Source organism: Neovison vison, chromosome 2 (genome assembly GCF_020171115.1).
Source record: "Neovison vison isolate M4711 chromosome 2, ASM_NN_V1, whole genome shotgun sequence".
Taxonomy (NCBI): Eukaryota; Metazoa; Chordata; class Mammalia; order Carnivora; family Mustelidae; genus Neogale; species Neogale vison.
Window position 1 is genome coordinate 209,917,575 of NC_058092.1, and position 20,345 is coordinate 209,937,919.

Genomic DNA, 20,345 nt, shown 5'->3' on the forward strand with positions numbered 1-20,345 from the left:
CAGCCCAGTCCACATATGGTATATCTTACTAGGTTTTCCATCTTAGGTTGGGGAGCTGAGGTGTAGGGGAGCAGGTCATCTTAGCTGAACTCTCCATTCCTATTGCCTCTACCGCTCTTGTTCAGTGATGCTGGTTACTGAGTACCACTTGAGTGGAAAATGAAATTCTGAAACCCCATTATGCCTTTTGAGTAAGGTAAAGACTTGTTTACTTTAAAAAGCTAATATTTTTCTATTAGAAATCTATAAACTTTATTCACTTTTCATCCTCAGAAATTACATACAACTTTATAAAATGATGCAGGAGAAAAGAAGTTGATTACATTATATAAATAATTAGGAAGGGGCATGGCTCACATTTACCTTCTCTCTAAGGTCTTTGAAAAGATTGTGGGATCATAAGAGAGACTCCAAGGCAAGAAAAAGCTCTTAATGCCTTTCTTCTACCAGGAGGAAATAGGGGCCTCTGTCTGGGAAGCTCTCACGAAGCTCCTCTGTGCCGGCCATTGGCTGAGGCATGTTAACATACACAGTCTCTAATCTTCATCACCTCTGAAAGGGCTGCTATCCCCAGTTTACAGAAGAAACAGACTGAAAAAGATGCAGAAGCTGGTCAAATACATGCTACCAAGTACTGGAACCCAGAGAAAAGATGTTCAACTAAAGTCTTTATTCTCAGTTTAAATACTTGAATCATCTTCTCGAGTTTTTCACTTGATCTGTACAGTAACTCTAGGATGAGCTTTAGTAATTTAAGTCTCCCAACAGTCTGGTGGAATGTTAAATTTACTTAGCCTGTACTGAATCTTAGACTGAAAGTTGATAATCCTTTGATCAAGGCTCTTCACCCAAGTCAGACTGGATCAGCTTAGATTACTCTTACTCTGTGTCCTGACATCTGAATTTATGGCAGTCTTCACTCACTGACTAGAACTCTTAGAGGCAGGAAAGTAACAGAAAGCCTGCATTATCTACCAACACCACCAGGAGGCTAACAACTAGCATCCTTCCAAGACCCTGCTTAGCTAGGGTAGCTACCTAAGCATAATCATCTGGTGGTGGGGTGGGGCGGTGGGGGGTGGGGTGGGGATGGGTTGCGATTTGTAGGCAGTTTTGAAATTCACCTCACCCAGGCTGAGAATCACTATTCCAAGGCACAGAAACCAATATCCTCCTCATCCTTAGAACCAGTTGTAGATTGGCAGATATCATCACTAAACATCACTATTTGGGCATAGCTGTTGAGTCAGCTATGAGAACACTCAAAAAAATTTTTTATTGCGCTTTTGCTATGTTTAGTCACAGTATCAGGCACTGAAGATTCAAAGAGATTCCTGCCCTAAAAGCTCAGGCTATTAGGGAAGACAGGCACAAACTTAACATGTAATACAATATTGGATGGTTAATGGAGAAAATCCATCCTGCTCTGCAGATCTGAGAGCGCTGTTATTAGCTGCTTCAAATGTTCTTTCTGACACTTCATTAGAATGTTTGTTTACGTATCACCTGTCTTTCCTCATTAGAATGTAAGCTCTACAAAGAAGGGATTCTATCGTTCACTGTTTTAACTCCCAGCTGCTCAGTATATGTTTACTGAATGAAGTCCCAACATGCACTCAATTAATGAACCTTTGCTAATTTGGAGAGCCTTTAATTTCATGTCCAAGGTTCTATCAATATTTACAAAAAGGCACCATGGTATAGAAGAAAAAATTTTGGCTTTATAAGACAGACCTAAGTTTGAATAATGCTCTAATGCTCTGCCACTTGATGTCTTTGTTACTTAGGGCAAGTTAATTGATTTTCCTAAGCCTTAGTTTACTTCTCTGTAAAATATAGAAAATGATCAGAACATTCTAGGGCTACTGGGAAGTTCAGAGGTAAGTAAAGTGGCTAAAGTGGTTAATGCTGTAGAGAGAATCAAATGGTAGCATCTTCTTGCAAGGCAATATGGGAACACCTAACCAAAATTTTAAAAATCCACATTCTTTGACCCAGCGTTCCACTTCTAGGACTCTGTTTTGCCACAGAACTTAGGCATGCACAAGGATATGTAGGATAGGGGTTTTCTTGGTAGCATTGCCGATAAAAAAGGAAAATCTGTAAAGTTTTAAAACCTCTATCAGTAAGGGGACTACTTAAACTACATTGTAACATAAGGCCTGGAATTTGACAGATCTTGATAGAAGGCAACCAGATCTGTAATAACAATAACATAATACTGGTGTGTACTGGAACTTAGGTATTTCTTCTCACAATAACCCATGAGATCATACTATGCCAGACGAGGAAAGAAACTTAAACAAAAATAACTTGCACTACTATCAATGTTCAACATCCTGATTATTTTAGTATACTATAATTTGTACAGTGTTACCATTGGGGGAAAAATGGGCAAAGTGTACCAGGAATCTCTTATTATTTCTTAAAACTGCATGGGGAGCTATTGATCTCAGTTCTGTTTTCTTTTCTTTTTTAACATTTTTTAAATATAAAGATATTTATTTATTTATTTATTTGACAGATCACAAGTAGGCAGAGAGGCAGGCAGAGAGAGAGTAGGAAGCAGGCTCCCCGCTGAGCAGAGAGCCCAATGTGGGATTTGATCCCAGGACCCTGAGATCATGACCTGAGCCGAAGGCAGAGACTTTAACCCACTGAGCCACCCAGGCACCCTCAATTCTGTTTTCTATTAAAAAACCAACCTAACCTATTCAAGGCTAGTAGTTAGAGGATATAAACCCAGGTGGGCTGACTCCGGAGTTCACAGGTAACCACTGTCGGTACACCTAAAAGATACGGGCTCTTTGAAGAACATCTCAAGAACTGACATCTCTAATTCTTTCCTTCCGGTCCCTCGGCAGCTTCTCCACGCTTAACCCTTATCCCTTCCTCATCCCCAAACTTGGATGTCCATTCCTTCTGCGCTTTGTTCAGGCTCCTTTGTCTGCCTTGAATATTTTCATTCCACTTAGTCAAGTTCTTCAGTTCCTTTTATTTCACACATCCTTCCCTAGTCTCCCATGACCGTGCTCTTTCCCTCTTTTCAGTTCAGGTTTAACAAACGTGTGCTGGGGTACCCACTAAATTAGTAATACTAATTTCATCTAATTACTTTCAGAACTACTCACATGTACCCTGAATCACCATGTGTTCTTTAATTTTCACTAAACTATACTGTCTCTCAATGAGATGTATATAAAGTGCTTGACTCAGTGCCTGGCATATAGCAAGTACTCAGTAAGTGGAAGTGCTTAGAACATAGAAAATATAAGAAAGACTGGAGATTAGGCTTTTCCAGAATAAGCAAGCACTTCATACATGTCTGTTAATGGGTGTCAGCAACCAGGCAAATCCCTCCTCTGAATGTCATGATGCTTTTTAGATGCTTCCCTACTCAAGACAACGAAAGCCATAAAATCTTTTTAGTAAAAAACATTTTGTCTCAGCAAAAAATGTGTATTTTTAAGACTTAGAGGGAACAGGTTACTTCCAACATTGTACAGTTTGTTGGCACCTCCAAAAAAAGAGAAATTGATCACTCAAGAAAATGAAATCCACTGAAAGGTTCATAAGAAAAATATTCCACCTAAAGTGTAAGTTGCTGGCAGATTTTTCTAAAGGTGGTTGTTGGCCAACCCCAGGCGTCTGAATAAAGACAATGGCATCTTGATGTTGGATTCATACACGTACTCTTAGATAAACGGCTTACCCCTCTCCGTGGGGTAAAATGTGGCTTCTTAGGTCTGCAGGAATTCAGGCTGCACTCGGGCCACTTTCCGGAATTCTTTAGTGTGGGTCTTAGGGCACTGCATCTCACACCAACTAATGGGAACCATCTGGACACCTGAAAGGAAAGAGCTGGTGTAGGAGCTGGAAACCCCAAATGTTTACCAAAGACCCTTCCCTTTCAAGGCTGGTTATGAACTGAAGTATCACCCAACAGCCTAGTGAACCTCACCTCATATGCCACTGACTTAACACAGTGAGTCCCCCATTACAATTATATAAGAAGAATCATTCTAATCTCAGTAGTAAGTACTGACACTGATATTGCTTCCTAGATAATTAAAAAAACAAGGGTAACAAGAGCAAACAGTGGATTAATCCTAAACCATAGCTCCCAGGGAAAGGTGAGCACATGGATGCATGGACTTACCCGATTCACTATGGGCCACCACCACCCCGAGCTCGTTCTCAGCAGTGGTCAGGAGGTAGTTGGATTGTGCGTCACCCAGGGAGATCTAGTCACACAACACTGGTAAAGGAAAATGACGGATGATAAGTCTTCCTTCCTATAAGCACTTGAGTTGTTTTCTACTTCTATTTTTTGTTTTGACAAAGGACCACAACACTCCTGGGAATAAAGGATACCACTTTGGCCAAGACAATGTCACCTGGGCGGAAACTCTTATAAATCTCTACCTGTAAGAAAAGAACAGGATTGTTAAGTGAAAGCTCTAAATCAGATCTACATGAAACTATTACCCCTCTGTAGACCCAATCTACTTTTTAATCCCACAGGGTGAAAAGTCATCATTAGTCAAGCCAATCAACAACTTCTATTGCTTCTACAGCATCATTATATAAAGCAAAGATTTTTAATCCAGTAACCTGATCAGGAATCTGACTTGGACAAAAGTTACTATAGCTGGCTCTGAAAGGATCCAGAGTAAATCGGAACAGCAAAGAATAAACACCTGGCTTCAAAGGCAAGGAGTAAACTAATCCCCGTCAAAAATCCTAAGGGAGAGGAACAGGACAGGGAGGTGAATTCCACACTTTCTAGTAGGAAACATCTTAAAATTCCTTGGATCTTTGGATCTACATTTCTATAGATATTTGAAATTCACTGGAATAATTTAAAAGGATTGAGATTCCTAAAGTCATAAGGAAAAAAAGAAAAAGGACCAACCAACAACCTTGTCTTTTTCAGTAGCTCGGACATCTTCCTTGCTATAAAAAAGAATTAACAGAAAGATTAATTATCGGTGAGAAAGAATTATTCTGCAGAATCATAGACAAAGAGCTACAAGAGTAGAGAGAATGAGTCATAACGGGACCTAGATGCCATGAGAGAAGTGGGGTAGAGAAGCATTCCAAGTCCTCAGCCGGAGGAGAAAACCACATTCCCATTCTTGGGTCACACAGAGCAGCAGTATCAATACCTCTGAGTACAGAAAAGCAGAACAGATTTGGCAGGAAAAATTAAGGAACTTTGCTGCCTTAGTAGAGCTTGAAGAGAAGCATTATAGAACAACACAGACTCCTGAGAGTGGAATGGGACTCAGAAGTTAAATTATCTGGCTCACAAGAACTGTTGATCCCTTCTCAAAGAACCCACAGGGAAACAAAAAAAAAACAAAAACCAAAAAACAAAACACACCCGACTACCATTTCACCCACTAACCATTTTTTAAAAGTATTTTATTTCTTTAAGATTTATTTATTTATCTATCTTAGAGAGAGAGAGAGAGAGAGACAGCACAGGCGCATATGAGTGGAGGGAGTATGCGCTCTATTTCACAGAGGGAGAGAGTCTCGAGTAGTCTTCCCACTGAGCGCAGAGCCCAACACAGGCTCAATCTCATGACCCAGGAGATCATGACCCGAGCTGAAATGGCAAATCAGCTGCTCAACCAACTGAGACATCCAGGTGCTCCTAAGATTTTATTTATTTAATTTTAAAAAGATTTTATTTTATTTGACACACAGAGAGAGATCACAAGTAGGCGGCGTGGTGGGGGATAAGAAGGCTCCCTGCCGAGCAGAGAGCCCAATGTGTGGCTCGTTCCCAGGACCCTGAGATCAAGACCTGAGCTGAAGGCAGAGACTTAACCCATTGAGCCACCAGGTGCCCCTAAGGTTTTATTTTTAAGTAATCTCTATACCTAACATAGGGCTTGAACTCACAACCCCAAGATCAAGACTTATCCATGCTTTACCGGTTGAGCCAGGTGCCCCTCCCACCTTTTTAATGTCTCAAATCCTTGGGTTTAAACTATATTAAATAGGGGTGCTTGGGTGGCTCAATGGGTTAAGCCTCTGCCTTCGGCTCAGGTCATAATCTCAGGTTCCTGGGATCGAGCCCCACATCGGGATCTCTGCTTGGCGGGGAGCCTGCTTCCCCCCACCCTCCTGCCTGCCTCTCTGCCTACTTGTGATCTCAAATAAATAAATAAATAAAATCTTTTAAAAAAAAGTAAACTATATTAAATAAAAGAAAGGAAGGTATTTCCTAAAACGTCTTCTACTTTGTTTCATATGAGTCATTGTGCATCACTAGTCTCCAGCTTAGCTCAGTTAATCTTGTCACTATTTTCCTTTTGTCTTAGCTCATACATTATAACCTTTCCTCTGGGCACCACCTGGACAGAATCAGAACACAAAGATGGGAGCCAGAGAGGCAGGTATAGGAACTGTAATTGTTCCTAAAAATTCCAGTCCCCTCTTCTATCCTCAGGTGTGGAGGCCAAGGCAAAGACATGAACACTTCTTACCGTATAGTTCCTCGAAAAGAGTTCTTAAGTGGTGTGGACCCTACATACAGGATGTGCACTTTGGCAAAGCGTGAATTGATGCTAGAGACCTGTGAAACAGAGAAAAGATCAGCATTAGAATAGTAGCAGTTGTGAGCTCAAGGAGGCAGCAAGAAAGTAGGAATTACCAGGATTTTAGTCCAAGCAACCCCATTAATTATAGAATTTAAGCCAAGTTAACTCCTACTTAACTCTGCATAAACGAATACATGTCAAGTGGAATGAGAGTAACTCTGGCCAACTAATAAAGTTACTGTAGGCATCCAGTGAAATAATATGGAGGAGATCTTGAAAAATACAGGAACCTAACATAAATAGACACAGGATATTACAGCAAATCTGGACCTTCAGCACATCTTGCTAAAAGCCCCGTAGAGTGAACAGAATTTAAGTTTACATTTGAGGTACTGTATAATATTTGGATCACTGCGTCTTCAGTTGTTTTGAGACTAACACACAGATTTTCTGCTGGAACAATTTATAAAGAGAGCAACTAAAAGCTACAAGTTAATTTAACCTGGCAGAAGGTAGCGATGGGGTACCTGGGTGGCTCAGTTGGTTGAGTGACTGACTGCCTTCAGCTCAGGTCATGATCCCGGACTTCCAGGATCGAGTCCCGCATCAGGCTCCCAGCAACTTGGGAAGTCTGTTTCTCCCTATGACCTTCTCCTCTCTCATGCTCTCTCTCAAATAAACAAATAAAATCTTAAAAAAAAAGAGAAAAAAAAAAGAAGGTGGGGATGGGCAGGGAGTAAGGATATCTTACATTTATTGATCATGGCAACCTTAATTTGTACTTCCCCTGGAATACCCTAAAAGACAAGATTTAAAAGGAATGATAGAATATAAACTCTTTTGCTTCCCTGCAGAATAAGATCTAGCTTCTAGATATTAAAAAATAGGCCTCCTTATTACCCTTTGACACCCCTGTTTCGCAAACTGCATACTTAGAGACTCAGCTCAGTGAAAGAACTATGACTGCTGAAGCAGGCTGCCTTGATCACTAACCCAGAACTTTCCAGGCCAGCATAGTCCCGTAACCCTGTGCTGATAGAAATGTTCTGTGCTGGCCAACAGGGCAGCACTTGAAATGTTGCTAGTGGACTGATGAAATGAACTTTTTTTTTTTTTTTTAAAGATTTTATTTATTTATTTGACAGACAGAGATCACAAGTAGGCAGAGGCAGGCAGAGAGAAAGAAGGGAAGCAGGCTCCCCGCTGAGCAGAGAGCCCGATGTGGGGCTCGATCCCAGGACATCAGGATCATGACCTGAGCTGAAGGCAGAGGCTTTAACCCACTGAGCCACCCAGGCGCCCTGAAATGAACTTTTTTTTAAAATTTTTTTTTTTTTTGGTCAGAGAGAGTGAGCACAGGCAGACAGAGTGGCAGGCAGAGGGAGAAGCAGGCTTCCTGCTGAGCAAGAAGCCCGATGTGGGACTCGATCCCAGGACGCTGGGATCATGACCTGAGCCGAAGGCAGCCGCTTAACCAACTGAGCCACCCAGGCATCCCTGAAATGAACTTTTAATTTTGTTTAATTTTAATTCATTTCAATTAAATGGCCAATATGGCTAGTGGCTATGGTATTTGACAGTGCAGTTCCACAATGATCATGATTTCGCCATTGAACAAGTGTTTTAAGCAGGGAGGTTAAAACCAACTTACCTTACAGGTTACAATAGCCCCCACATCCGGTAGTAGTTGGGACTCTGTTTCTCTCATTACAGAAATGACTGGAAGCTATAGAGAAAACAATAAAATGTAAGATCCTGACTAAGCCTCGCATAAAGGTATCTGTGGCTTAAGAGTAATGTAGTAATGCTTTGGTCCATAGCTGAGATCACAAGGACTTACAGACGTAAGTGCCCAGAGGAGACAGCCTCAGAAATTCTAGACAATAGGAAGGTCAAGGGACCATTCTTCAAGGGAAGAATGCTACTAGAACACATAATCTAATCATTTCAGATCAGTCCTATGAAAGTTTTTGGTGATTTTCTTGGATTTCTTGGCGTATAACCATCGTCTATCATCATGGATAACTTGACTCCTTCAAAGTTATACTACTTCCCTCTATTTCTCACTTTAGTACTGGCTAGAATTTCCAAATAAATATTATATAATAATGGCCATACTTGATTTCTTCTATTTTAAGGGAATACTTGTAGTTTTCTCTTTGAGCAAGGTATTGGCTGTTGGTGTAAGACAGATACATTTTTAAAATTATTTATTTATTTATTTGTATTTATTTGTTTGTTTTTAAAAGATTTTTATTTATTTATTTGACAGACAGAGATCACAAGTAGGCAGAGAGGCAGACAGAGAGAGAGGAGGAAGCAGGCTCCCCGCGGAGCAGAGAGCCCGATGCAGGACTCAATACCAGGACCCTGGGATCATGACCTGAGCGGAAGGCAGAGGCTTTAACCCACTGAGCCACCCAGACGCCCCTAAAAGATTTATTTATTTTAGAGAATGCGTGCATGCGCAAATAGGGAGAGGGACAGTGGGAGAGAGAGGGAGAGAATCCCAAGCAGATTCCCCACTTGTTGGGGGGTCCTGACATGAGGCTCAATCCCAGGAATCGGAGATCATGACCGGAGCTAAAATCCAGAGTCAGCTACTCAACTGACCAAGCCACTCAGGCACCCCAAGACTCATTTGAACCTCATCTTTGATTTATCTCTTCCTTGTTTACTGTGCTTCAGTTCCCTGGCCGCCTTTCAGTTTCACTAACTCATTAAACATCTTCCCATCTCAAAATTTGTGTTCAACCTGTTCTTTCTGCCAGGACTGTGCTCTCCCCACCAGCCCAATTCTTATTTATCCTTTAGATTCAGGTTCAGTGTCACTTCTGCTGACCACAGTGGGTTTGTCTTTTACATGTTCTCACAGTAACCTGTAATATTCTTTCAAAATAGTCATCACATTTGTAGCCATATGCTAATTAGAGCACTTACTTGTTTACAATTTATGTCTGTCCCTTGATAGCAGGGACCATGTGTATTTGGCTCACTACCATATCTCTAGAGATCAGCATTGTGCCTGGCACATGAAAATGCTCAATAAATATATGAAATGAATAAACTTAGATATGTTAAAGACATTCCCAAAATTGACTGAATAAAAAGCCTCTCGTTTTACATATGAGGAAAAACCTAAAACCAGAGATCAAGTTTCTAACATGAAGCAGAAACACAGTCTAGTTAGCCAGGACCTAAAATGTTTTAATTCTGAATCCTCTTTCTACTATACCCCCTATCTTTAAGCTGCTCCTTCAAAGACTGTTTATCTGATCCTGGGCTACTCCTGGATCAGCCTCTGGAACTAGAGAGGACAGTGTTAGGCACTCAACAAAATTTATTGAGCACAGGCCCTTGTGCTTGGCACCAAAGGTATGGTGGCAAGGTTTGCTTTCGTGGAACTTAAAGAGTTTAGTAAGGGAAGAGTCAAGGGGGAACATGTAACTGAATGTTTAATTATTTGCAAAGCTGAGCACAGGGAAGGAAAGAAATGTAGTTCCTTGTGAGAGTTTAACAAAACAAAAAATAAAAGCTCACAAAACTCCTTTCCTTGACTAGTGGGTCTAGCATGGCTTCTCCGATAAAGTGATACTAGAGAAGCTATCTGAAAGACATTAAAGAATTAAACACGCTAAGGAGATGACCGTGTTCCAAACAAATTATTTGTGTACAAAGGCTCTGTGGGAAGAGAGAGTTTACCCTACCAGCGACAGTGAAAGAAGCCTGTGTGACAAGACTGCAGAGTGAGGTGGGAATAGCGGAGCAAGATGAAACCGGAGACAGGAGACATTCGGACAAGATGAAGCTCACTGCAGGGCTGAGTCTGCCTCTGCTCGTTCCCTAACTTCCTTCCCCGAGTGTCAGCAATTTAATCAAGCGAGAGCAACACATCCGGTCTGTGGTGGCTAAAGTGCCCAGCAGTGGAGACCAGCTGTTCTACTGCTGAGGCACTAAAGACGCGTCCGTAGTGCCCCTGCCTAACGATCGCGAAACCAAAAGCTGCCTAAAAGAAAGGAAGAGAAGGGGGAAACCGGAAGCTGCCCCTTTACCGCGCCGTTCTCGCTGCTCTTCGTCAGGCAGCCAGCCAGCGAAGAAAAGATGTAGCCGTGTCGGGTGTAAGTGCCGCTGCCCGGGCTGCCCTCCTCCAAGTTACACAGACGTTCGCCTGAAGAAAAATGCTGCATCAGTCACGGGCCCCCATGAGGTGCCGGCCATCCAGGCTTCCTGCTCTATCCCATCCAGAATTCGCTATGGGCCCCTCACACTTACCGGGAATGCAGTACCTCACGGGTGGCGCCATGACTGCCAGTGGAGGGAAACGACGTCGACTTCTCATTGGCCAAAATTCAGGAGCGGTGCTAGAGTAACAAACGCGGCAATTGGTGTGATTTATCACGTGTTCGTCGGGAGCCTCTCCTCCGGGAAACTTTATTTCCCAGGTTGCCCCAGAACCAGTCTGGGGGCGGGGCTCCGGCACGCTTGCGCGTGCGCCTGTGGTCCAGGATGGGCTGGCGGCGGGTCCGAGGCTGCGGGCTGGGGCTGCGAGTGGCGGGCGATGTTTGGTTGGACTGAGCCGGGCCCGGCCGGGTTGCAGAGCTGGAGGGGGTGGCAGTGAACGGCGGCGGAGGCTGCGGGGGTTCCATTTGGCTGACTGGGGAGTCGGCGGGCGGCAGGTAAGAGCGGAGCCGCGGCCTTTGCTCCCCAGTGCTGCCCTTTTTTCTAGGGTCGGGCCCTGTTTGGGGCCTTTTCCTGAGCCCGGGTTCCTGTTCTCTCCTTGCCCCGCCCTGCACGGCCTTGCCCAGCACAAGACTGGCGGAGTGCACCCTTGGGGGGCTGTAATGCGCAGAGCTGGAAGGAGGTCAGCCAACTCAAGTTGCCCATTTTACAGATTTGGAAGCTTAGATCCAGAGACAGGATATAACTTGTCTGGTGGCTCAAAGATAGTTCAAGGTAGAGCACAAACCGGAACCCAAGTCCCCCCCCCCCCACTTCCAGTCCATCGCACAGTGACCACGCCACCCCATTCAGAAGTAAAACCTTCTGCGGGTTTTTGTGACTGCAACTTCAGATCTTGCAATTGGATCCTCTCAAGCGGATCTCAGGTCGTGTGGGCCCATGCTTAACTTTTTCTCTTTCAAGGCCTGTTAGTCCGGAAGGGAAGTCTGCACTTGAGCAGAATGCTCAAGTCAGTGATGACTGACAACTGCTGCCTAACACAGCAAACGTCCTGAGAGCAGCATCTTTGTCCAGATGAGATTCGCTACAACTTTCATCTCAGTTTCCCTTGCCTTCTGGTGGCTTTGGAATATGTCCCTCCCCGTGCAAATCCTCCAGCCCCCACCACTCCAGTTTCCCCTTGGAAAACAGATGGTGACTTAGAGCCTTGGAAAGAGGGGAGTGCTGTGGCTGACTTCAATCCCCTCTAATCTGGTGGCAGACGTCACTATGGCCCGTGGTTGCTTCTGAGGAATCAGAGTGCTAAAGGCTCGTGCTTGGGGTGATAGTGAAGCTCAGCTTTGCAGTTTCCTCCTGTGTTCACTCTCATTCTTCGCACCCCACCACAGTGTACACACACACACACACAGTTTTTTCCAAATCTGTTTTACCTCAATTTCCTGAGAAGTAAGGAACTCCGTATGTTCAAGTGTGATCCCATGGACCGCAGTATCTCTTCCCTGCCATCCCTGTACCCCCTAAACCCCAGTAGCTAAAATTAGTTGCTCAAATCTGATGTGTAGCTCTGCATCTACAAGCTTTCAGCTTACATGTTTGGGTTGATTTCTGGTTGGACATGTTTTCCAAAATCCTTTCTTGCTCTTAAGTACTATGATTCTAACCATGGTTTCCTTTTCTCTTCACTGACCGTAAAGAATGATCGCATCAGACACTTTTTTTTTTAATGTTATCACTTTGGCAGGAGTGCACTCGCTATTACTTGTAGCACAGATAGACGTTGGACCAGCCTCACCACTTCTGTGTCCTCTGTTCTTTAACAAGCTTTTATTGAGTCCTTCTGTGAGCTAGGTATCATGTTAAGCGTTTTATAAATATTTCATTTATATCTTAACCAAGTGTATATATAGAACGATAGAGGGTTAGAGCTGGAAGAGAACTTAGCATTTAACCCTACCCTGTCACTGAATGAGAACACAAGGAGATTGGGTGATTTGCCCAAGGTCACAGAACTACTTAAGTGCAGAATGGAACCCTAGTCAAGTTATGGGGTAGATGAGAGTAAGTCTAGTCCTGGAGGCAGGCATTTCCTGTAGAGCTCCGGAATACCAGAGGTGGTTGAGGACAGTTTGAAAGGTGGAGAATCTGAAAAAGAATATTTCTGTATTTTTTGTAGACTGGAGAGATGGCGTATAACTCCTGTTTATTAACAGGCGAGGAATGCATCTTATTTGTGAGCTGTTGCTACAAAGAGTATTTTAGCAAATAGGAAACTCTCCATTAGCCACAGTAAGGGAATGAACAGTGATGTGGACAATCTGAGTTACTTGGATTTGTTGTGGGGTAAAACGTTTGTCTCTTACATTTAACTATGGCCATATACTATTTTGAAAATTCATACTTCAAGCCAAATCATGGTTCTGAGCAATAGGACTCCAACTCAAGAGGAAGGAGGAAGGCTGATTTTTCCTTTCTCTCATTTCTACACTACTTCTTAAGTCTCTTAGCTCCTAGGAGTGATGGGAATGGCCAGTTTCTTTATCCTGATGCAGAGTAGATCCTTACTGAATTGTCTACTCTTTTGCTGGCCTTGTCTGCCGGATTCTTTTTTGCCGTAAGTCATTACAGGGCTTGTGGAAGAAGGTAATGAAATGTTTTTGTTTTTGTTTTGAAAGGCGTCTAGTGATAAGCCAGTGTGCAAGGAGAGCACCTTGCTCCAGTTACTGAACTGAAACCGTCACTACAGTGGAGCAGCCTCCTCCAGTTTCTGTTGGGTTTTGAGCTGCCTGTTAAATAAGTCAGTGAAGTTGCTGAGGACATAGTAGCCCTAGGGGAAAATCAGATAATTTCTTTTCTGGTAAGGGCTTTGATCTGCGGAATTGATGAGACTAGCATTGAAGGAGCCCATGACTTCTGTTCTGGACATTGCCTGGGCAGCTGACCTCCCATGGCTGTTGATTGAGGTAGAACTCACATAGAGGAATGCAGGTACTTTCAGAGGTGGGAAGTCTGGTTGGGAAGCTTGGGGGCAAGGGCAGCAGCTGCAGAGAAGACTCATGAGTGTCCAGCTAGAACTGGCCAGGGGAGACTCATCACAGAGGACAGGCTCTGTGGTCTTCATGAGCCACAGCATGAAGGCCCCCCCTCCCACTGCCACCGTCTCCTGCCTGTGGTGGTGGTCTGCTGTGAACACCTGAAGTTGTCTTGGCTTTTGTATCCTTGGGGTGGGGCTGGGACTGGAATTGGAGACAAAGCATCTGATGTCATATAGGGTAGCTGAGGTGTCCTGACAGGAGACAGGGACTCTCAGGCTACCAGGCTGGGTCTGGTGGCTTGTAACATTAGCCCAGAGGAAGGAGGAAAGATGAGTATCTTCTGCAGAGATTCAGCACCAGGGCAGATCTAGATGTAGGACCCACATGCTACGCGCTTACTCCCCCAGTGGCCATTCCATGGTGAAGAACAATTGTTTGGAGGTGGGTGGGTGGGCCAGAGCAGGCAGGGGAATCCTCCCCTGTGATGTCCCTGCCCACAGAGGTGTGGTGCTTGTCCGCTGTGCTCCACCCAGTGCTCTGTCTACACAGACAACTCCGAAGACCCTGCCTTGGCTTGGAGCTGCCTGCCTCTCCCCGAGCCCTTTACTGTGGCTCTTTACTCTAGGTGTGCCTCATCTTGGATTTGCTCGGTACCCATGTGGTGTAATAGAAGTAGGATTTCTGCAGGTTCAGAACCTCCAGACCCTACCCAATGTAATCTGGTTGGGACACTGGTGCCACCTATTCTGCAGAGAAGTGAAGTGACCTTCCTACTTGCCACAGCTGGTGACTGGCACAGGTGGGCCTCATTCTGAGGTCTTTGCCCCCTCCTCCCTGGCGGGATAGGGAGGGACAGGACCTGACCAGCTCCTCACAATGGTGTGCTCTCCTAGGAGCCATGCGGGGCCAGCGGAGCCTGCTGCTGGGGCCCGCCCGCCTCTGCCTGCGCCTGCTTCTGCTCCTGGGCTACAGGCGCCGCTGCCCACCTCTGCTCCGGGGCCTGGTACAGCGCTGGCGCTATGGCAAGGTCTGCCTGCGCTCCCTGCTCTACAACTCCTTTGGGGGCAGTGACACCGCTGTCGATGCTGCCTTTGAGCCTATCTACTGGCTGGTGGACAACGTGATCCGCTGGTGTGGGGTGGTGAGTGATGCCCAGGGAGCAGGAAAAGGGCTGTTTGGGGGTAGTAGAAGGACATGTGTCTGGTGGATCCACATTGGGTTTGGGACCCACACCAACCCCCTACCCCAGGGAAATTCCCGAGTCTGCCCTTGGTGTTGGCAAACTCTGACTGTGTCTCCACAACCTCACTGGTGTGGGCAGGTGTTCGTGGTGTTGGTGATTGTGCTGACCAGCTCCATCGTGGCCATTGCCTACCTGTGCGTCCTGCCTCTCATCCTCCGAACGTACTCAGTGCCACGGCTCTGCTGGCACTTCTTCTACAGCCACTGGAATCTGATCCTTATTGTCTTCCATTACTACCAGGCCATCACCACTCCACCTGGATACCCACCGCAGGTCGGTCCCCACAGGGCCATGTGGGAGGGATAGAGCTGCAGGCTGTGGGAGCCAGCCCCAGGAGTGGGGAGGGAGAGTGCCTTGGTACCTTCTGAGGTCCAGAACTGTGCTGCTGCCGTTGTCATGATGCTTTTCTCCGTCTGCACAGGGCAGGAATGACATTGCAACAGTCTCCATTTGTAAGAAGTGCATTTACCCCAAGCCAGCCCGAACACACCACTGCAGCATCTGCAATAGGTGGGTCTTGGCTTTGCTTGCTGTGAACCCCGCCTTTGGCCCTTCTGCTGAAACCCTAGGGCAAAATTTAGACCTAAAGTTTGAGAAGACGTTCACGAAGTGCCCGTCATATACCAGGCAGTGTGCCCTCACGTCGTGACACCTGGTCCTCAGGATGGTCCTGGGTTAGGCATTGTCACCACTGTGGACACTGAGCTTCAGAGAGGAGTTAACCTTGTCCAGGATCATGTAGCCAGTGAAGCAGGGTTTGGAAGCGAGGCCTGGCTCTCTTCAAAGTCTGTGCCCTTTCCACCTCAGCAGGATGCTGGGCCTTGTAGGAAAGGATGGGCACTGACCTCTCAAGAACCTTGGCCACCGTAACAGAGCCTGTGTCCCTCCCTCACAGGTGTGTGCTGAAGATGGATCACCACTGCCGTATCCTTTTATGGTCTCTTCTGCCTGAGGCCTGTTCCTTTAGCTCCAGAGCCCCGCACTGGGTTATGGGCCACAACCAAGGCATCATCCCTCCAAGAACACTGGGCTCATGAAAGTTAGTAGAAGAGGAGTGGTGGGGACTGGCCATCTCTGGGGCCAGGGCTGGCGGGGGAGAAGCAGGAGGCTTACCAGCTCTGGGACAGATCTTTGTGGAGCAGAGGGTCTATTCTAATAGTTTTCTTTTGTAGACGGTCATGCTATCATTTGTGGGATGTTAAGAGTTGTTTGGGCTTCATGGTGTCCACTGGGCGTGCCAGATGGAACCACTGGTACCTTGGTACTGTCCCTTACAGGTGACTGGTTAACCTAAGCTAGGTTGAAGTATTGGCAGATTCATTTTGCTGAAGGATTTCAGTTTTCACAATTTCCCAGTGAGACTGGTGAAGGCTCTGAAAAACTTTAACCTCTGGGAACAGTCCTATGTTTTCCTGCCTTTGGGATATAGTTCTTGGTAACTCGAAGCCCTGTGTTTGGATGATGCCATTATGAAGCAGGGATGAACCAGAGACCAGAAGCTGCGTTTGGTCTTATCCTTAATCCTTCCCCCACCAGCCTGGCTAAACAACTGTGTGGGCCACTATAACCATCGGTACTTCTTCTCTTTCTGCTTTTTCATGACTCTGGGCTGTGTCTACTGCAGCTATGGAAGTTGGGACCTTTTCCGGGAAGCTTATGCTGCCATTGAGGTGAGCCCATGGTTAGGAGCAGGATAGCTCAGTAGAATTTGGGGGCATGGAATTTGTCCCTAAGGAGTGGGGCTGGTAGCACCTCCATCCTAGAGGCCAAAGAGTATAACCAGCACTGTTTTCCATCCCCTTAGAAAATGAAACAGCTCGACAAGAACAAACTACAGGCGGTTGCCAACCAGGTGGGCTGTCCCCACCCCACTGCCTCCTGCTGCTCAGGCCAGGGGGTATAGAGTTGCTGAGGCAGCGGGGGCCCACCTGCTAGTGCAGTTGTAGAGGCTGGCTGAGGGGCCTCTCAAGACTGGATCAGGGGTATTCTGGGAGGCTGTCTGCCATGGGCAGGCTCTGTAGCCTGGGGTAAACTAAAATCCCTGGTTTGTGACAGTTTTGGGCTCTCTATCCCATTATCACCTTCTTTGGGCCGAGCGAGGACTCTGCCTTGGTGATGGCCTGAGCAGCAAGGAGTCTGTGTTAGTCTGTGTAATGGGGTTCCAGGGGACAGAGATCAGGCTGGGCCAGTCTGATCACCCTTTGTTCCTGGTCTTTCTGCATCCGTTGTCAGGATCATTGCTTCTCCTGGGCCTTTTAGGACCCCTAATTCTGAGAGGTCTTGGGTCATGACTGTACCACTTAACCTCTGCTGCCCTTTCAGCCCTCAGTGGAGCTCGGTTCTCCCTGCTTTTGCTTATATTCTGGGTGTGGGCCTGGCCTCCTCTCTTGAGGATTGCAGCTACATAGTGAGGGTGTTCTCGCTGGGAAGTGGAGTGGCTTCCCCTGGAGCCCCATTTGTGTTGTCAAATCTGAAGGCTCAGGGTCGGCTCCTCCTGTGCTTTGCCATCCTGTCCAGACCCGCTCTGCCCAGTATGTGTCCACATGATGCCGCCGCCGGGCTTGGCCCACCCATCTGGCTGCTGCCCTGAGTTCTCTGTGGCTTGACTCCCTACTTTCTCACCCTGGGCTTTGGTCACTTCCCTGCCTGCAGGTCCTGGGGGCTGTGGTAGAGACCAACAGAGCCAATGAACCACCCTGCTCTTCTTTTTCTAGACGTATCACCAGACCCCACCACCCACCTTCTCCTTCCGAGAAAGGGTGACTCACAAGAGTCTTGTCTACCTCTGGTTCCTGTGCAGGTATCAAACGCTCATTTTTGACAGTTTAAGTGGGGGGCAGCTAGAGGAAAACCGTTCCAGTGCCCATGTGTGGGCAGGGACCCACCTGTCATGTGCTGCTGTTCTTAGTGTGACTTAGCTTGGCAAAGAGTCTGCTTCATTTTCTTCAGTGTTTTGGGGCAGGGAACACTAAGGATGCTAGCACTGAGTGTTACGTGCCACGGTAAGTTAAGCTCCTACCTCAGGGTAGGACAGTACAATTTCCAGCTGAGGAGAACTGAAGATGAGAGGGTGAAGTGAGTTGCTGTGTGATCACAGCTGGGAATGGGAGAGCCGGGATCAGAAATGTGTGCTGCCTGTTCTAAACCTGGTGCTTTCAGTACCTGCTGTTTCCTAAGTGTGGGTATTTTAGGAAATATGGACCGTTTTTATTTGCAACGCACACTTGTTTCCCCATCCTTCTTTCCACATAATTTATTCTTTGCCCATGTTGATGCTTCTTCATTGATGTTTTTAATAGACATAGTGAAGCAACAACTGACCTACGACATAGGCTGGGAGACAAGACTTAGAGAGGTTTCCAGGGGATCATTGCTCAGCTCAGTTTCGAATTCAGACCTACTTGTAGCCTCCCCCTCCTCAAAGCTCCCCACCAATCTCGGCCCCTCTTTTCTTAGTTCCGTAGCACTTGCCTTGGGTGCCCTAACTATATGGCATGCCGTTCTCATCAGTCGAGGGGAGACTAGTATCGAAAGGCACATCAACAAGAAGGAGAGACGTCGGCTGCAGGCCAAGGGCAGAGTGAGTAGGGCTGAGGGCTTGGGGTGGAGGGTAACTGAACCTGCTGTCCTGGAAACAGAAGCCATGGCCAAGGCCAATAAGGGCAGGCCTCATAGAAGGTCAGAACTTGCCTAGCTGAGCCTTAGCTTAGCCAATTTAGGCTTTAAAATTAGGAGGGGATTAAGTAAAAAAGGGTTTGTAAAAACCTGTTTTTCTTGGCTCTAGGTTTTTAGGAATCATTACAACTATGGCTGCCTGGACAACTGGAAGGTTTTCCTGGGTGTGGATACAGGAAGGTAAAGTATAACAGCTAGTCCAGTGCCATCCAGTAGAATTCACTGTGATAAGAAAAGTTTTCTGTACCTATGTTGTGTAAGATATTAGCCACTAGCCACATATGGTTGCCGAACACTTGAAATGTGGCTAATGCACCCACAAGTTATATTTTCAATTTAATTATCACTAATTTAAATAGGCACATGTGGCTAGCGGCTCCCATACTGGACCACTGCAGATCTAGACTCGGAGTAGAGATCACTGTTCAGTTGAGCCAAAGGGGCTTAAGGCCAAAGCTGTGCGGTGTGCATGCGTATGTGGCTTACAGATGACCACAGCAGAGCCCTGAGAGCGCTGCTGTCAAGAAGGGACCTCTAGGTAGGACACGGTGACCACCAGCCTCCTCCCATTTGTGTGCCAGTGTCTAGAGTTCAGGCCAGCAACATGTGAGATTGTAGTTATCTGTTTGTAACACAAGTCCTAGGACAAAAAAATGAAATTCCCTCCCTGAGCCCAAGAGACAAGGGTAAACCACTTTTCAAATTGCAACTCCCAAGACAGTAGTAACCAGGAGACTAGAAGTACCTGCCCTCATTGCAGTCCTGCCTGTCACTGCTTGGACTGGCCCCTTAGAAGTTTCGCTTGAAACCTCTAAAGGCCCTCAAGACACCAGAGGGCACATGGGCCAAATGAAAACTTTTGTTACCTTTGGGATTAATGCCAGTGTAGCTTGAGGATACCTTGAATTCTTGCTGAGGACTGAGGATCAGGAAGGAAGACCAGGAACTCTTGGAACTCAGACATTCTATCTTCTCTTACAGACACTGGCTTACTCGGGTGCTGTTACCTTCTAGTCATCTGCCCCATGGGAATGGAATGAGCTGGGACCCCCCTCCCTGGGTGACTGCTCACTCGGCCTCTGTGATGGCAGTGTGAGCTGGATTGTGTCAGTCACAGCTTGAGCACCACCCTGCTTCCTACGTTGTCTCAAGGGCCTCCAAGGATAGCTTCTTGGGATCCTTGGGCAAAAAAGTCAGTGGGCCTGCCTTAGAGTACTGTGCAGGGACAACTCCAAGACCAGTCTCCTGGCTACTGCAGAAACAAGGCACGATGTGGAAAAATCCTAGGACTGATGTTCCTTTACTCAGCTCAGGCAAACTGAACTTCCAGCCCCAGACTGGAGATTAGGCAGCTAGCAACCTTGCCAGGTGCTGACCCCAACCTCCTCCAGGTTCCAGCACTGGGGTTGGCCACCTCCTCTTCCACTTGCTGTCTGAGGAAACACCTGAACAGTAGAGCGGAGATTCTGGCTTCTCAACAGGGCAAGACACCATGCCTACTGCTGAGGTCACTGCCACTTCTCACATGCTGCTGAAGGTGAAAAATAAAGGTATTTGATTTTTAAAGATCCGTAGCTTCCCTTTGCTTTTACTAGAGGGTGAGGAAGGGAGAAGTCAGAGTCAGGGCCTGGTGAGTATGTGTTTTGGGGTCATGCTTCCTGT

The 20,345-nt window shown here is 46.3% G+C and overlaps 2 protein-coding genes across 5 annotated transcripts; one reads left to right on the forward strand and one right to left on the reverse strand.

The window, feature by feature from the left end:
• Positions 1–29: 29 nt before the first annotated feature.
• Positions 30–10,905, reverse strand: EXOSC1 (exosome component 1). 2 transcript variants are annotated; one of them, XM_044240243.1, is made up of 9 exons: positions 10,827–10,905; positions 10,607–10,722; positions 8,206–8,280; positions 6,501–6,589; positions 4,923–4,956; positions 4,375–4,425; positions 4,160–4,244; positions 3,713–3,847; positions 30–591 (listed from the first exon to the last, which is right to left on the reverse strand). In XM_044240243.1, the coding sequence occupies exons 1-8, from the start codon at positions 10,891–10,893 to the stop codon at positions 3,741–3,743; spliced, it is 624 nt and encodes a 207-aa protein (XP_044096178.1). In that variant the 5' UTR covers positions 10,894–10,905; the 3' UTR covers positions 30–591; positions 3,713–3,740. The 2 variants fall into 2 exon arrangements, with proteins under 2 accessions (XP_044096178.1, XP_044096177.1); XM_044240242.1 differs by lacking the exon at positions 30–591 and having other exon boundaries at positions 3,439–3,847.
• Positions 10,906–11,057: 152 nt separating this feature from the next.
• On the forward strand, positions 11,058–20,251 carry ZDHHC16 (zinc finger DHHC-type palmitoyltransferase 16). 3 transcript variants are annotated; one of them, XM_044240248.1, is made up of 11 exons: positions 11,058–11,230; positions 14,659–14,906; positions 15,087–15,281; positions 15,430–15,518; positions 15,904–15,932; positions 16,545–16,678; positions 16,813–16,860; positions 17,723–17,808; positions 18,465–18,588; positions 18,793–18,863; positions 19,665–20,251. In XM_044240248.1, the coding sequence occupies exons 2-11, from the start codon at positions 14,664–14,666 to the stop codon at positions 19,777–19,779; spliced, it is 1,134 nt and encodes a 377-aa protein (XP_044096183.1). In that variant the 5' UTR covers positions 11,058–11,230; positions 14,659–14,663; the 3' UTR covers positions 19,780–20,251. The 3 variants fall into 3 exon arrangements, with proteins under 3 accessions (XP_044096183.1, XP_044096185.1, XP_044096184.1); XM_044240249.1 differs by lacking the exon at positions 11,058–11,230 and adding an exon at positions 14,391–14,564; XM_044240250.1 differs by lacking the exon at positions 16,813–16,860.
• The last annotated feature ends 94 nt before the right edge of the window (positions 20,252–20,345 follow it).

Coding starts and splice junctions, on each gene's coding strand:
- EXOSC1 (XM_044240243.1), bottom strand. CDS start 10,893: ATGAGAAGTCGACGTCGTTTCCCTCCACTGGCAGTCATGGCGCCACCC. Junction 10,723..10,826: donor CGTGAGGTACTGCATTCCCG/GTAAGTGTGAGG, acceptor ATTTTTCTTCAG/GCGAACGTCTGTGTAACTTG. Junction 4,245..4,374: donor ACATTGTCTTGGCCAAAGTG/GTATCCTTTATT, acceptor TTGTGTGACTAG/ATCTCCCTGGGTGACGCACA.
- ZDHHC16 (XM_044240248.1), top strand. CDS start 14,664: ATGCGGGGCCAGCGGAGCCTGCTGCTGGGGCCCGCCCGCCTCTGCCTG. Junction 15,282..15,429: donor CACCTGGATACCCACCGCAG/GTCGGTCCCCAC, acceptor CCGTCTGCACAG/GGCAGGAATGACATTGCAAC. Junction 18,864..19,664: donor CTGGGTGTGGATACAGGAAG/GTAAAGTATAAC, acceptor CTTCTCTTACAG/ACACTGGCTTACTCGGGTGC.